This window comes from Octodon degus, unplaced genomic scaffold (genome assembly GCF_000260255.1).
Source record: "Octodon degus isolate 3935 unplaced genomic scaffold, OctDeg1.0 scaffold00068, whole genome shotgun sequence".
NCBI classification, from domain to species: Eukaryota; Metazoa; Chordata; class Mammalia; order Rodentia; family Octodontidae; genus Octodon; species Octodon degus.
In genome coordinates, this window is record NW_004524644.1 from 4,677,549 (window position 1) to 4,693,488 (window position 15,940).

Genomic DNA, 15,940 nt, shown 5'->3' on the forward strand with positions numbered 1-15,940 from the left:
TTTTTTCAGGGAGAGCTAACCTTTTCTTTTGAATAGAGGAATTTTCCCTTCCACTACATGTAACCTGATGGATCCATTTTTCCTATTCATTCTCATCATTCATATTTCATCCTCTATTCTCCATCCTCTAAGAAACTATCTAGAAGCAATACCAATAAGAAAGCAATTCTGGATTTGACCTCGTGAAAGGCAAAGTTCTGAGAAGTAAAAGCTGACAGGGCTGGAGCTTCCTCTAGAGCCCATCCTGTCCGCAAAGGTGGGGTCTTCAGTACTGTGGACCTGGGCGGGGTGGTTCTCACCCTTTCCCCACCCTAACTCTCCTCCCTGGAGACACATTTCCAAAACACTGGACGGTATCTGGAAGAGCAGAGTGCTTGCTCACCAGGTACCCAGAAGTGAAGATTCTGACTGAGCATTTTCATCTACCGAACTCTCCTGGCAACCTCATGGTACGTCCAACTGTGGACACAGCACCACAAAAGGGAGCTTAACATATGTGAAAAGCAAAGGAAACTTGCACACTCCCTGTTCAATCCAGTTGTTTTGGCTCACAGGCACAGACGCAGCCATAGCAAAATGATCTTCTAATTTTATAAAAACCTGATGACTCTAAAACAAAATAAGAACAGTAATAAGTAGTTTTAATACTTTAGAAAAGCTAAAGAAATGAAAGGAATTAACATGTCAATGAAAAACTCAGCAATATAATCTTTACTTCCGCATATTTCCTTGCTTAGAAAGAAAGGAAGATCTGCAGATGTAGTGCTAATATTAAGAAACCAGCTTTTCAATATATTTTTGCTATATTTAAAAGAGCACAGAAAAATGCTGCTTTTAATTTATTGCATGATGTTATTAGAGACTAAAAATATTGAATTTTTGCTTTTGATAATTGTGAAGAAAAAATAATTTGGATAATACTTGATTATATTTCTTCATCACTTGGAGGAATTTGAGAATGCTAAGTGCTTAGGTCTTGACACAAAACATTGGTTCATGCAGTTTTCAAAATGCGGCTTCCTCTTTTAGAGACAGTTCTGTTGAAGTTTAAAGTTCCAAATGATCTCCAAGATCCATTCTTGTTACCGTGAATCATTATACTAGATAAATGAAATGGAAGGGCCAGACCTGTTAACACAAAGCTAAACTCGTAAGTGAATACAGAGCTTTTGTTAGTAATGGACGAAATCCATTATAGGCATGACAGTGGCACTTCTATAGTATTGCAGTTTATAAAAGGCACCCATAGCCATTATCTCTTTTGATCCTTAGAATAAGCTAGGTGAGGCGCATAGAAGTTATGATACCAACTTTTCCTTCATTAGATTGTACAATGTAAGTTCGGTTCTCTGTTTACTACATTTTGTGAGTGTCAACCGCTCTTCCAACCCTAACCTTTTACGAGTCATAGCAGTGATGATGGAGATGGCTGTGGTAGTGGTAATAGGAGTAGCCTTAGCTAACAGTTTTAAGTGCATATGTGCTAAATTCAGTTTTGAATATATTATGTGTATTAATTCAGTAATTCTAAGAACACAGAAGGTAGACATTCCTATTTACAGTTATATTAGTTTGAGGAAATCTTACTCCAGATACCTACTTGTCTCACATTGTTCCTTATTTCCTTTCTGTCTCAGTTTCATTTATCTTTGGTTGTTTTCTTAATCTTTAATTTCTTTTGTAAGTCTTATTTTATTAGTCCAGGTTTGAAACACACAAAGCTTTCATTCATCTTTGAGAGAAAGAACATGTACATAACACATCTTGATATGTTCTGTTTTTATTCCCCTTCTCCTCCACACCCGTCTCCCTCCCTCCATCTTTAGAAACCCTTGATAAATAAATAGTAACACATGGGTACCAGACCTTACATAATTTTAATGTTCTTAACTTACAATCTCTATTTGAAATAAAATTTCAATAAGCTTTAGAAAAACAAAATCAAGAACATAAAAGGTCAAGAATAATTACATGATTTCCTCTAAATCATGCAGCCATTACTTTGCCAAGTCAAGATACAAATATTCTGACCATACTGTCAGTTTTCCTCTCCTACCTTGATGCCTCCAGAGAAAGACTGCATTCTCTAGATCTGTATTTGTGATGCAAGAACCCTCTCCACCAACACTGTTTTTCTCAATCACAAAGTTAGTATGAGCAACATTTCTGCATTTGAGACAGGGCAGATACGGATGCCCCAGAGCCAGTAATGTGGACATTCTCCTCATCCTGTAGGAATTCATGGGTCTAAGCTTAATGACATCAGTGATAGCAGAGGTATAACCAAGTAGACAATATGGAAAAGAATGAAGCCTGGGCCGTAGGTTAGAGAAATGAAAAAGATGGAATGGTGGATACCTCACCATACCTAAAGAGGAGAAGAGGCAAGTCTGGAAAATACCTGGATGATAGATGACTATTTTCCTGTAAATAGCAGCTCCTTCCCATCATGATGATATAGAATGGTGAATATGAATACTGAAAACTTTATCGGAATACACACATAGGTTGGGGGCAAAATAAAATGGTATAAATGGCACATTCATAGCTATCTCTCAGATGGGTAGGAGTCTTAATTTCACCAGGCTATTCTTTTGGTAAGATGTGTGTGTGTGTGTGTGTGTGTGTGTGTGTGTGTGTGTGTGTGTGTGTGCCAGGAATTGAACTCATGATCTTGTGCTTGTCAGGCAAGCACTGGTGCTGCTGAGCTATCTTCCTGGTCTTTCGTAAGAGTTTTAATTTCTCTCAGACTCAGGGGCAATAGGTTGTGGGACAGGAAGGGAGTCTGATTTTGGCTCCATATTGGTGTTGTGACTTTGAACAATGCTTAGGCCTCTGTTTCTTTCACTACAATACAGACAGGACAATGCTGACCTCATATTGTCATGAGAGTTAAATATAATAAACTAAAGGTTTTATAAGTGTAGGGGGTCAATAGTATCTTCCATTATTATTTCATTATCAAAAATTAGAGATTGTGTCAGCGATTTTTAATACCCTTTCAATTTTCTACATCCAGTTGGCACTAAGTTTGGGTCATTTGTTCAAATATTCTTTTGTTTATTTGTTTGTTTTCTCTTGGCTTTCATATCTGTCATTTATTTTTAAAGATGTATTTATTGATTGAGATACAATTTTTTATACATATAATAAAATGGACCTATGTTAAGTCTTTGGTTCTATGAACTGTTTTTTAAAGAGAACAAAAATAATAAAATAAAAAACTGCTAGAAATGATACAGAATTTCACTAAACAAAATGATAGGAATTCAACAAAGGTTGCTATATTGCATATTGTCGCCTTCAAATTAGTTGTTCAAATCACCAGACATAAGCAGGCAAAACTGGTCAAAAAATTAAAAAGAAGAGAGTAAAAAGAATAAAGTATAAACTGCTCCTTTTGCTATATTGCCGCTCAGAGGTGGACCATGTCATGTTTATAGCACAGAAAGCCAATTAAATCACATCTGGGAAAATAACTCTAATTTTCAATTAACCCACAATCTAAATGAGGTGTATTAGCAATAAAAGTTAGAAATGAAGGCAAGCAAAGGAAAATATATCAAACTCATTAGGTCAGGTACACTTTGTCTAATCTACCTTCCAATACAAATTATTTATAAATAATGTAAATCTTTCAAAAATTTTCAAAGATAATTATTTTTGTACATTCTTTCTCAAGCATCTTTTCTCTGTGCCTTTCAAATATTTTGACTATAGTCAATAACATGAAACACATTTTAATTACAATCTAGCCCATAGCATGCGTGTAAGCACTGTAAACATTTTAGAAAATAAGGTGTGATAAACCCTTATAATCTGCATTACATTTAGATAATTATGTTTTCTAGTCTACTTTAATCCAAGTTGTAATTTTGATCCTTATCTACTAAACTAATATCTTAGTCATTAAAAGGTGCCAACTATGGTTTTTAAAACATTATAACACAGCATTCTTTTCTTTATAAAGGCCCTTGTAACATGTCAAGTTGCCAGTACTATGCCATGTCCAATCAGTTGGTTAAAATGTTCAGAAAAATAAGCCACACTCAGAAAGATAAAAATCACATTCTTCTTAATGTATGGAATCAAAAAGAGATGACAAGAAAGTAAAAGGGAGGCTATTTATGAGACAAAAGAACTCGGTATGGTGGCACTCACCTGCAATCCTAGCACTCGGGAGGCCGAGGCAGGAAAATCACTACCAACTGGAAGTTTGAGTCAAGCTTGGGCTACAAAATGAGTTCAAGGGCAGCCTGAAGTACATACAGAAACATAAGGAGACTCTGTCTCAAAAATAAAACAAACAAAACAAGGACAAAAGGAAGGGAAGAAGGGAGAAGAAGAGGGAATATAAAAGCGTGTTTTAGGAGGATATTAATATGATCAAAATACATGATACGTATTGAAACTTCCCCCTCAAAAATAGCATGTGAAACTAGCCGGGAAAGTGGGGCAATGAGGGTGGTGGTGGGAATGATTAAATTATGCCATGTGTACATGCAAAATAAATAAATATAATTGAAAGATTTAAAAATGTAAGCATGCAGTTAACTAGTGAAAATGCACAATAGCAGTGTTTATTAATAATCTGAAACTCAGATGAATGAAATTCATCTAGTACCACTCTGCATAACCTTAAAATGCTCTGTAAATACTTTTACTGAAATATCACTGTGAGTTCCTTTTACCACTGAAGATATTACAGAATGAAATTTAGCCTCACAATGCATAACTAAATTTTTTAAAAAGAAATGATACAAATGCTCATTATCAAATTTTACAATTTTAATCCTTTCAACATTTCATCCATCATAGAAGAAGTTTGATTATTTGTTCCTATTAAGAGCTTGACCTTAGTGTCTAATAATTTCCCGTATGGAGGAAAAAGCCTTCATTTTCTTTCTTGATAATTGAGTAATTGAGAATTGCACACATTAGAATGCACATTTTCATTCTGTGCTTGTCCTATACCAGTACACATTTAAGTCACTGATGATGTCAAATTCAGCAGGCTTTTCAACCTTAAATTTCATCTTCTCTTTCCTTTTCATACTTCATTTAGTTTTACTGTCGTTCTTCTCTGTCCCTGTCGTTCCTCACAGTTGGATCTCTCTTCCTGTTTGTCAAATGACAGGCCTCCTGTCAGTGAGGATGCACACCTTCCATCTTAACTCTGCAGCACCTGGCTTTTGGTCTCCATCGAAAGCAATTAAGGGCCACGCAAAAAACATTCCTCCTCCGTTCTCCAGAAGATTTCCAAAAGGGGCCTCTAGGCACTTAAATAAATGTCTCTATGATGCATTCTGTTCTAAGGCTAAAGCTATATTCTGTTCAAACCTCTTTTAGATATTACTTTGTAATAGGGCAAAAAATGTACAGAACTCTCTTGACTATTTAGGCTTTACATGTCTGCTTCTAAATTAAGGCCTTTCTTCAAATCTATCATTCATTACCATTGCCTCTCCCCATTATTCCACTTGCCCTTTCATTGAAAAGTCATAATCTCAGGGGCTGGGGAGATGGCTCAGTAGAATAAGTGCTTGCCTGGCAAATGTAAGGGTCTGAGTTCAATCCCCGGTTCTGCCAAAAAAAAAGTCATAATCTCAAATATTAAGGGATTAGAAAACTAACTTCACTTAGATAACATTTAGAATCTTTTCTCCTGCTGAGCTCATATAGGTAGCCCGACTGCAGACCTTGGCTTCATGAGGCTAGGAAAGATGTCAGAAGTCAGGTATAGGAATTCCTGCCAGTGTGTCTACCCCAGAAAGGCTCAGGTTTCTTTTCTCTTTCATTCTGTACAATAGTAGTCAGACACGGCTTATGTCTATATTGGTCAAAAAATTATTTATCTTCCTCTCACAAACCACCCATTTTTGTTTTAGCAAAAGAGCTGAGAAAGGTGCTCAAGATTACTTTTAGGACTATTTAAATTATAAATGTTACTATTACCTGGCCCCACAGGAGAATCACAGAATCATAGTCACAATTTAAGAGCTTGGGCTGGGGATGTAGCTCAGCAGCACAGCTCCTGCCTGGCAAGCACAAGGCCCTGAGTTCCATTCTCAGCACCCATAATAGTAATAATAATAATAACAACAACTCAAGCTTATGCTTTTAATTATGGTAATAACTATGTGAACATTCAGGATTCTGGGGAAAGTTAGCTTTTTTCTATTTTTGAAATGCTGCAGCGACTTTATGTAACACACTATGTTTAAGTCATCAAGTTACTTACCTACTATTTGCTATTTGAAGCAGCTTCTTTCTGTCACTATTAATATCTTCTTGTTATTATTAGGAATAAAGGTCAGCTCTTTTACTGGTCTTCATATCAAATAAACATTACAGTTGACTCATTATGATAAAGAAAATTCACATTAATTAAAGCTGGTGCTGACCCCTAAAGTTCAAATACATTATGGAAATTACACTTTACACAGCTCAGTTATCACTAGTTAAGTCCCTGTATTAGAATTCTGGTGCGTTCTTCACTTCACATCAGTGTGATCCCAGGTTCTCTTCTCTTCATTCCCACAGCTTTATCTCCTCAGAGCACACACAAGAGTGCACTGATCCACACACTGCAACTCTAGCTGTACTCTCTGCTATTCATTTATTTATTTTTTCATTTAAAATTTGGCTTGCTTTCAGAGATTTCTGAGGTATGTAAATAAGTGTAATATTCTGACCTGGCCACCTGGACTCTTTACTGAGTCACCGCATCATTCTAAACAAAAGAAGCAAGTACAGAATAGGTGCTTTCGTCTTCAGAATCTGATGCTCCATGCTTGGACCAGGCTTTTATGGTTTATTGCATGTAGCCATAGAAGCAGTTGTTGATGTTACAGTGGAGGAGCTGTTTCATATGCAGCCTTGCACCAACAAGGGGAGTGGGGCAAACTCCAAACAGTACGTCACAGGAGTAACGGGACCTGTTAGTTTTCACAGATACCCTCGTAAAGTCTAACTGCTTTAAAAAGTGTTTGTTTTGACATCCACATTAATGTATTTTCTCACATTGCTTCAATTGTCACATTCCTTGTCATGGTACATGTAAGAAAGAGAAATATAGTTCCTAAAATTATTTCAAATCACTTCCTTGCCAGTTTGTTTTTATAAATAGAAAGATCTTTTTAACAATATGTTAATTTTTCAAATGGACAGATAAAATTGTAGGTATTTATTATGTGCAACATAATAAGCGGAATGTGTTGTTAGAAAACAAAAACTTCCTTCACTAGCAGTACATAGTCTTCCTCCATACCCAAGAGAAGTCTTTCAATGTTACTGTAGGGTAAAAGGGTCTTTGGGGACACTCCACAATATTGAATTTAGGACAGAATCACCCCACTTGGAGCTAAGCACCCTTACTTCTCCACATTAGATAAAAGGGTAAGGCGTGGTGATTGGGCAGAACATGGAATCTACACCTGGGTAAATCCCAAACTCATCTTCAGAGCACCCCTTCACAGACCCACACCCACAGCACTGCCCCACCTGAGCAGGTGGGCCATGCTCTCTGGAGTCCAGCAAGAGTCTGTCTGCACAGAAGCAAGAGATGGGAAGGCCCAGAAAACCTACCTGCTTCTCCAGTCTGTATTGCTCCTGAAGTGCATGAGGAAAATCCAACCTGCACCAGGCTCCCTCTCTTCATGAAAGAAAGCCTCTCTCTTGATCTTTACATAAGCCACCATTTTGAATGATGTGATTTTTTTGTCTCTAAAGAGTAAGGGAGGATTTCCTGAAGCCTGAGACAATGACCGAACATCTCCCAGTGTTACAGTAAAGATGAGTACATATACATCAGAAAAGCTTCCCTTTGGGAAAAAGATTATCACAAGTTAGGCTGTCAAATCACCCCCATCGCCATTAAAGGTGCTCTTCAGCATGGTCCTGATGGCGCCACTGAGAAGGGGGAGTCATGACTTTCAGAGTGTTTCTCTCTCACTGCAATATATGGGCACTGTCAGGTCACTCCTTCCTTTCATTCTCTATCCCACTAATCATTTTTTATTCATTAACACAGTAATACTTTGAATATCCACCAGGCCAAACATTGAGAAACCGCGGTGTGCCAGGATCAAGCAATAATAGCAAGTCGGCAACAGTAATGGTAGCGCTACTGTCATGACTGCTTACGAGCAAGGCACTGAGTATATACACGAGCTCATTTAATATTTGCATTAAATCCTGGGAATTATATAATTACATGCCTATTTTTCATAGGACAGATAGAAAGATTAATTTCACAGGTCACATGATGTCAGAGCCAGGCTTCCCACCTGCATTTTTTAACCTTGTAATCCACGTACTTGGACTCTGCCATATTTAAAATAATAAATCCTTAGGGTACTTTCAATGTACTGAACAAGATAGACAGTAAACTCACAAACAGTCCTTAATTTTAAATATTGTTGAGACCTATAAGCAAATACCAGGATTCCATGAGAAGAAATAGTAAAACATCACAAAGCCTCCCCTTGAGGCTAAGCAATGACAGTGATGATGTTTGGTGACTCACATCTCACCAATATGACAAAGTTATACAACCTAAGAAAGCAAGATGGCTACAGAAATTGGGGACCTAAGCTCGGGGGAAGTGACTAAACAATTCAGCCTAACACCTACCATAAAGCTTGCCATCTTGGTGGCCCTTCTTTTGGGGACACTCATAATGAGGAGAGACGCAGAATCCAAGGAATGTCATGCAGTGCTGCACTTATCCCTCCTGAAGGAGAAAGTCCAACCTGGGTCCACATGAAAGGAATAACTCCCCATCTTTGGCCCTCCACCAAGAAATCCATTGTAGACACAGAAACTTACATTCTACTTTAATATTTTAGTTTATATACAAAGGAAAAGATTTCTTTGGTCCCAAATAGTGAATATATAGGGTGCTGGAAACAATGGTGGGCAAGATTTCTTGGTAGCAAAATAAACAAACCATCTTTATGAGATCTGGCTATTTGTAGACTTGGAAACAGACTGAAATACTGTTTTATTTCAAGGAAAAGAAATGCTAGACTTTATGACTCTACCAGGCTAATTACAGATCTATGTTCTTTTTGGTGCAAGTGAAGCAGACAACAGGAAAGTTTCTTCTTTCTTCTGAAGGAGTCTGTAGATTTGGGAAAGTTTTGCACCATTATAATTATCTATTTTATATATTATTTTTATGTCTTCAGTTTTTATATTAGAAACTATTCATAAGTACAGGATTATGTCAAAAAGTAATATGCTATTTCAGCTCTAGCACTGTTTCCTAGTTTCTCTCTCCTGAGGTTGATAATGATGTAAAGGGTAAGGTGTTCACAATGATGTCTACAGTTGTATGTGTATCATCCTGCTAAATGGATGAGTTGTATTATTGCCAGGCCCCTGTAGATGACTTATAGTATTCCTAGGTCCAACAAATTAAGTCATTTTTCTGGTTTATTGCTCTGCAGCACAAAAGATTAATTCTCAATGTATTGCCACAAGATCTCTTGCTTTGTCACCTTAATGTATCATTCCATATAGCATTTTATAGTCTGAATTGCTCTGATTTATGTTATGATAGTAAAATGCCTAGATAGCTAAATAGACAAGTTAATAATTTGACTTCTAATGAGGGTTAGTCTCTAGTAAGAAACTGCTACCTTAAATCTCTTGCTTCATATTGAGAAAATTAGAGTTGAGATTACTGAAGATACTTAAACTAAATACATAGAAGCCTATGTGATGCAGATGAAGAATAGGGCAAAGGTCAGAAATTAGACTTTCAAAACATTTTAGCTGAATTTCTTGTTTGTGTTATGTGACTTAAAACTCTGAAAACCAAGCTGAATGTGATGTTTTTCAAAAACATCTTACATACCTCATTTCTTTAAAAAAAGAAAACTCTGTGAATATAATTGCGATCTTTATTTAACCTGTCATCCTAATGCAGTCCTCTTTTTAAAATACACATCATTACAAATAAAGTTTTAAAGCATGCTACTGAAAAAGCTAGTTTCCCCAAAGGAAGTAAATATGATTCTATCCTCTATCATACAAAGGTATCACCATGTTTTGCATGCTGTGGAACAGAATAGTATATTTATGTTAAATGCCTGAAAATATGACATTAAATTTCAAGAACTCACAGCAAATGATTTTTCTGTGCTCTATTCCAGGAAAAGGAAAGAAACACAGCATTGTAACAGTTGTAGTTTGTATAAATTTAAAAGCTGGTAATGCTCTCTGAAAAGTAATTTTCTTCTTGCCCTGAAAATGCAGGTTGAGAGCATAATAATCTTGTAAAGTAAAACATTTCATAGTATATTGTTAAAAAATCATCTGCAAATTACTTTCAGACCTTTGGAAAACAATCTCATTTGAATCACCAGTCTAAATAGGTCATTTAACTCAGAAAAATTAAAATTAGCTGTGCAGGGTCAAATCTTTTTCTAAAACATCCGCATCCTATTTGTCCTGTTCTTTTCAAAGTCAAACCAGAGCTCAGTGTCAAGAATAATCATAAGATAGGAATTCATTCCAAATCTCAAAGTGATTCTGCTCTTAGGATGCTCATGGAAGTTAACATTATGTAGAAACACACAGAGGGAGGGAATTGGGGGCCGGTGGTGGAAGGGGAAGGTGAACTCTCATCTCAGGAGGACACTGGCTTAGGGAGCAAATGGGATGCTGCTGGTGCTCATTTCTGGATTTTTACACACACACTTTCACAGTAAATGCAAATCAAAGACAGCCAAGACACATTTAATACAAAATAAATAGTTCCAAACAAGTTTGCTTAGTTTTCCACAAGCGTTTATGTCACCATAATGACAGAAGATTATGAAGCTTAATGTTGTTATCCTGTACCTTTAGGGATTTAATGACCCTCAAAGGCTGGTAAGCTGGTAAACTCAAGCAAATTCAATCCCAAGTCCCCAGAAAACCTTCCAGGAACAGGGCGAACAACAAATCTTTAAGATCCTTAAAGAATGGAACAGTAAAATAAATGGCATATGTGAAAGTTTAGCTGCCTAGGACATTCACTGTATCTCCACACCCGAAAGAGCGGGTGTGGAGATCAAAAGGAGCCGGACAGTGTGGCTCACCAACGTGCCCAGGATCCAAGAGCCTTTGACTTGGGAAAGAAGGGCACGCAAGGTGGCCGGCAGGGAGAACGGCACATCATCGGAGCCAGTTTTGTTTTAGGACTCTTCAAAGCCATCAGGAAATGCACTCCCCGTCCCTCCTGGGTGAGGAAGCAACTTTGATGCTCAGGGGGAAAAAAAAAAGTACTTTCATACTCTCCAGCACGCAGCGATCTAGCGTGCACAGCAGAGTGATCAGAGATGCTAACGAACACGGCTTGCTCTTTGCCCGCTTCCCTGATGCCACTTTCCCCCAAGGAGATCTTGAGAAATGCTGGCTCCCTCGAGACCTCTGCCTGTTTGAAGAAGAACCGCTCCCTGACGAGGAGGCACAGCTGAGCGCTTGGCGGGGGGGAAACTGCTACAGAGCACACCAAGCTGCATCTTTCTTAAAAGGGTGAGATCCAAACCAGAATTAGGATTTACTCGCAATCAGACGGACGATAAAATATCTGTAATTGGCCAGGACAGTTTCACTTCAACTAGCCCACCACACACGCATGCACACACTCACACGCCCACCACACACACACAACACAACAAAGCCATGAAACCAATAGACCCAGAGAAAGGCAGAGCGGGCTGGTTTGCTGTTTCCACCAGTAAGTCTCCAAATTGGCTTTTCAGTTCCCAGTGTCAGTCCTAGCTTAGCCCCGAGCAGCCCCGACCCCCACCTTTAGTTCCCAGCCGACCCAGCCGGACAGCCGCTCTGCCTCCTGCGCGCCCCTCTGGGTGGCGCCCCTCTGGGTGGCGTCCCTCGCACTTGGGAGGTTCACCAAAGCTTCAGACCCCACGCCAGTGCGGAGCTGAGGAACCCCGCGGGTTCCGGCTTCAGGGGATCCTGCCCCCTAGCCTTGCAGCCGGGAACACGAAGTTGCCCGGCGCCCAGCGGCTCCCGCCCCGTCCCTCCCACGCCCCCTCTCGGCCGGCCGGGCCCGCAGGTCCCTGGGCTCCGCGGCGGTGAGCGCTCACTCACCGGAGGTGAGCTGCATCCAGGCACAGATCTTGTACACGGTGGCCGTGTTGCAGAAGAAGAAGAGGGTAAAGCAAATGATGCAGGCGATGATGAGCATCATGGAGAGGCCGATGAAGAAGGAGGCGGCTTTGAAGGCGCCCGAGGGCAGCGTGGAGAAGTCCGTGAAGCTGCCCCTGCAGGTCAGCTCGCGGGAGAAGCCGTTGCCGATGCAGTAGTGGAAGAGCCCGAAATAGCCGGCTTGCGGCGTGTCCACACCGTCGCCGATCCAGTAGGGCTGGATGAAGCACACCACGTTGACGATGGCAAAGCAGATGGTGAAGATGGCCCACAGCACACCGATGGCCCGCGAGTTCCGCACATAGTTGGTGTGGTACAGCTTGGCAGCCTCCTGGGCCGGCAGCATCGCGGCGGCGGCGGCCCCGGGCATCGCCCCCTCCTCCGCCGCCTCGCGGTCTGCGCCTCCCCCCTGCGCGCCGCACCGAGACACCTCGCGGAGCCGCGCGCCGCAGCTCCCTGCCTCGGCCTCAGCCCAGCAGCCCCAGTCCCTGAGCCCGCATCCTCGTTCCCGGAAGGAGGGCGGGGGAACACCGAGCACCCCTCGGGCTTGCCAGGCACAGCCTCCCGGCCCCCTCCTCCCTGCTCCTCCCTCCCGGCCGGGGCTCCAGCCTCCGCTCCACCCTCCGCCCCGCTCGCTGCCACCGCCTTTGCAGCTGCAGCCGCGGAGGGCGGGCGGTGGATCCTGCGCCCCCCGCCCACTGCGCTTCCCGCCTTGGCCCCCCGCCCGGGCCCGCGGCACGAAGAGGCGCGGCGACCCCAGGACCACCCCCGAGTGGGGTGCGCAAGCGGGAAAGCAGCGGGCCAGGAGTTGATGGGGTGATTTGATGAGGGGATGGCAGCACCCCAGGAATCCCAGAGGTACCCTTGGGCCCCCGCTGTGTTAGGGACCTCGCTCATTGGGCTGATTGTGGGAGCATTTCATCTCTGCACTGCAACGTGCTCGCACCTGGCTTCTGTACAGGGGCGCGCGAAGACTGGCGCTGCTCCTAAGAACCTCGCCTCTTACCACCCCAGGACTCGAACTCCTGGGCTCCCTGGGGCCCACAGGTGGAACCCTCAGAAGTTGGGCAAGACCCACACAATGCACAAGACCAACCTCAAAGAGGTCTTCTGTCTGCTCAGCTGACCTTGTTTCCTCTTCGCCTCTCTCCGCGTGCAGCCCCAGGAACTGTGACCCCCTGATGCCCTACATGCTCCTGTAAGTCAGGTCGGGGCTGTGTGTGCACAGAAGTGACTGTACCACAGAATTTCATAGTGTGTTTGAAAACATCGGGTTAGTTTGGCCGGCGCCTCATTTATTACACAAATACTCCCTGGAATCTGCTGTGTGCTAAGGCTGCACGGAGAATGACAACAGATGACGTTTTCATTGTCTGTGTATTCCATCTCAGGCACAACCCAGAGCTCCAGTTAACTAGGGTTCTCTTCAGGGTAATTTCCTCGGAATTATCAATTGATGCGACTCCTCAGTTTCATCAGTGTGGGCCATTGCCCTCGGATAGCTATACCTTGTCCTCTTTCCAAGCATAACCCTTCCTACCCTCCTCTAGGCACTGCTCCTCTTTTAATGATATCTGTCTTTCAAACCTGGCTTCCCCCATTTCAGTTGGTTAGTTTTCTGGTTCCTTCTGACTCGGATATAAAGAAACTTGTAATCCGCTTCAAGGAGACCAGAATGCTTGATAGCAGGAATAGATTTTGATAAACCATTTGGAGCCACAGACCACTGAATCTTCCCAGTGAAACAAGGGCGGAACTCTGATAGAATGTGATGCAGTTCAGTCCACACTTAACTGCCTTTGTAAACAACTGCTCAGTGGAAGAGGAGTCTTGCCATAAGTGATGAAGGATAATGACGCTTTTCATCTGATAACCTGAAGATCTGAGATTGTGTGGCGAGGGGGGAAGCAAAAATGGGGATATGGGGCACACGAGTTAGTAAAGGAGCTGCTGCTGCAACTGGGAAAGATGTCAAAATATGAGTTTGCATTTTAAGAAAGAGAATACATTTGGCTGTTTCTATGGACAGGAAATGCAGATATTGCATTTCAAGGTTCATAAGGCAGGGCTTTGCAAATCAACAGAGGACAGAATCAGTAGCGTGGGCCATGTACCTTTAGGTGAGAATTTCTAGCATATGAGATTGAAGACTCTTAGAGGATCTTTATGGTATCAGAGGGACCAGGGGAGGTGGCAGGGGGAGGAAGATGACCTAAATATGCTGCAGCTCCTTATGACACTTCTAAGTCTCTGAAAACATAATTCACAAGGTGCATCGTCAGTGCACTAGTGGCAGTGGAGGGCAGGAAATTTCTGTTCAGTTTCATTTCTCTTAACTTTTCTAAAGCCGTTGATAAATCAGAGTAATTTTTAATGTGAAAGGAGGAAGAGGAAAGGTGAGGGTAATCAGATTTATGGGGCCCTTTGGCAGGCCATGTGTCCCTGGGGCAGAGATAGCTTTAAGGGAAGAGCTGACAGTAATTTCTAATGGCTCTTTCAAGACCTCAAACCCCCTAACCTGCTGGTACAAAGTGGTCTTTCTTTAAAATCAAAGTCTAAAAAAATTGAACCACTCTCAGGAGAGTAGGAGTTGCTGAGAAAGGAAGGCTGAAAATCAAAACACCTGGTTTAATCCTCAATCCCTAAATTTCCTTCCCAGGACACTGAAAAGACTGGTGTGTGAGTCAGATTCAAAGGTTATGATTCAAAGAGGGCTTTGTTTTGTTTATTTTGGGGTCATGCCCAAGGACAGCTGTATTCTAATTCCAGCTTTGGAAATTTTTCAGAATCGCTGTTCCAGGGGGCACATTCCAGGCGTTTATTCCCTCTTGGCAACACCAGCTGGGACCAGTCCAGCGCTGGTGTACTGCTGCCCTACCATACTCCTCTGGATTTCTCCTGAGAATTGATTTTCACTCCTTGAGGCTGGAAGCAGTCAGGGGTGAACTGGACCTTGCCAATAGGCTCTTTCTCTACTTCACCTTTCTCCACTTCGCCAGGAAACCTGTGCCACAGATTTCCTGGCCAAAGAAGGGTCTTCCAACAGTCTAAGATTTAGAGATGAGCTAAAACACCTGTAAATGCTTGTTGCCATCAGCAAGTAGATTGTCCTTCTACCTCTTCCCAGCCCCTCTGCCACCCTCCCAACTGTGTCCACAGCAAGCAGGACTCCCAGAGGTAAGGCTTTTCTCATCCTTATCCTAAGCCTTCTGCCCTGTACCATGCATACGTTATGAGTTTAGATGCTAAACATCTGGGCAATGCTGTGTGCATCAAATCTGTGTGAACAGGAAAGCTGTTTGGGGGAGGAAGAAATAAGAAAGCCAGCCTGATTCACACTAAGAAGTTGCTATTTACAGAAAGGTATTTTGAAGCTATACCATGATTCATATGTGCTAAATGACTAGTAAAAGTCAGTGTCATCAACATCAAATCAGAAGAAACACAGAACACCAAAAGCTCACTTTACTGTTGAAAATGTTTTTCTCTTTGCTGCCACAAAGGGTCAGTAGTGAGATCTTGTCTTCCCAAACTATCTCAATGAAGGAAGAAAAACCAGAATAATAGTGGGGCTGTGTTACCTGCTAGAGCCTAATTGGGAACCCAAGGATCCTTGGTTTCATTCTTCTTCTCTAGAATTTGGTGACAGAGGGGACAAGAGGTAAGTTCTAAGACTGTTTTCTACAGTAAAATTCTATACCATTCTGCAAAGACTTTGAAAGAGGAATTTAGAAAAAGAGTTTAAGAAGTGAGAGATCACTTAGTACTTGAAAAAAAA

General features: G+C 41.6%; 1 protein-coding gene across 1 annotated transcript in view; it reads right to left on the reverse strand.

The window, feature by feature from the left end:
• The window catches only part of Lhfpl3 (LHFPL tetraspan subfamily member 3), a 627,386-nt gene extending 614,784 nt beyond the window's left edge, over positions 1–12,602 (reverse strand). The window contains exon 1 of the mRNA XM_004634998.2: positions 12,106–12,602. Within this exon, the coding sequence (XP_004635055.1) occupies positions 12,106–12,532 (427 nt within the window). The 5' untranslated portion in view covers positions 12,533–12,602. The remainder of the gene's footprint in view (positions 1–12,105) is intronic.
• Positions 12,603–15,940: the final 3,338 nt, after the last annotated feature.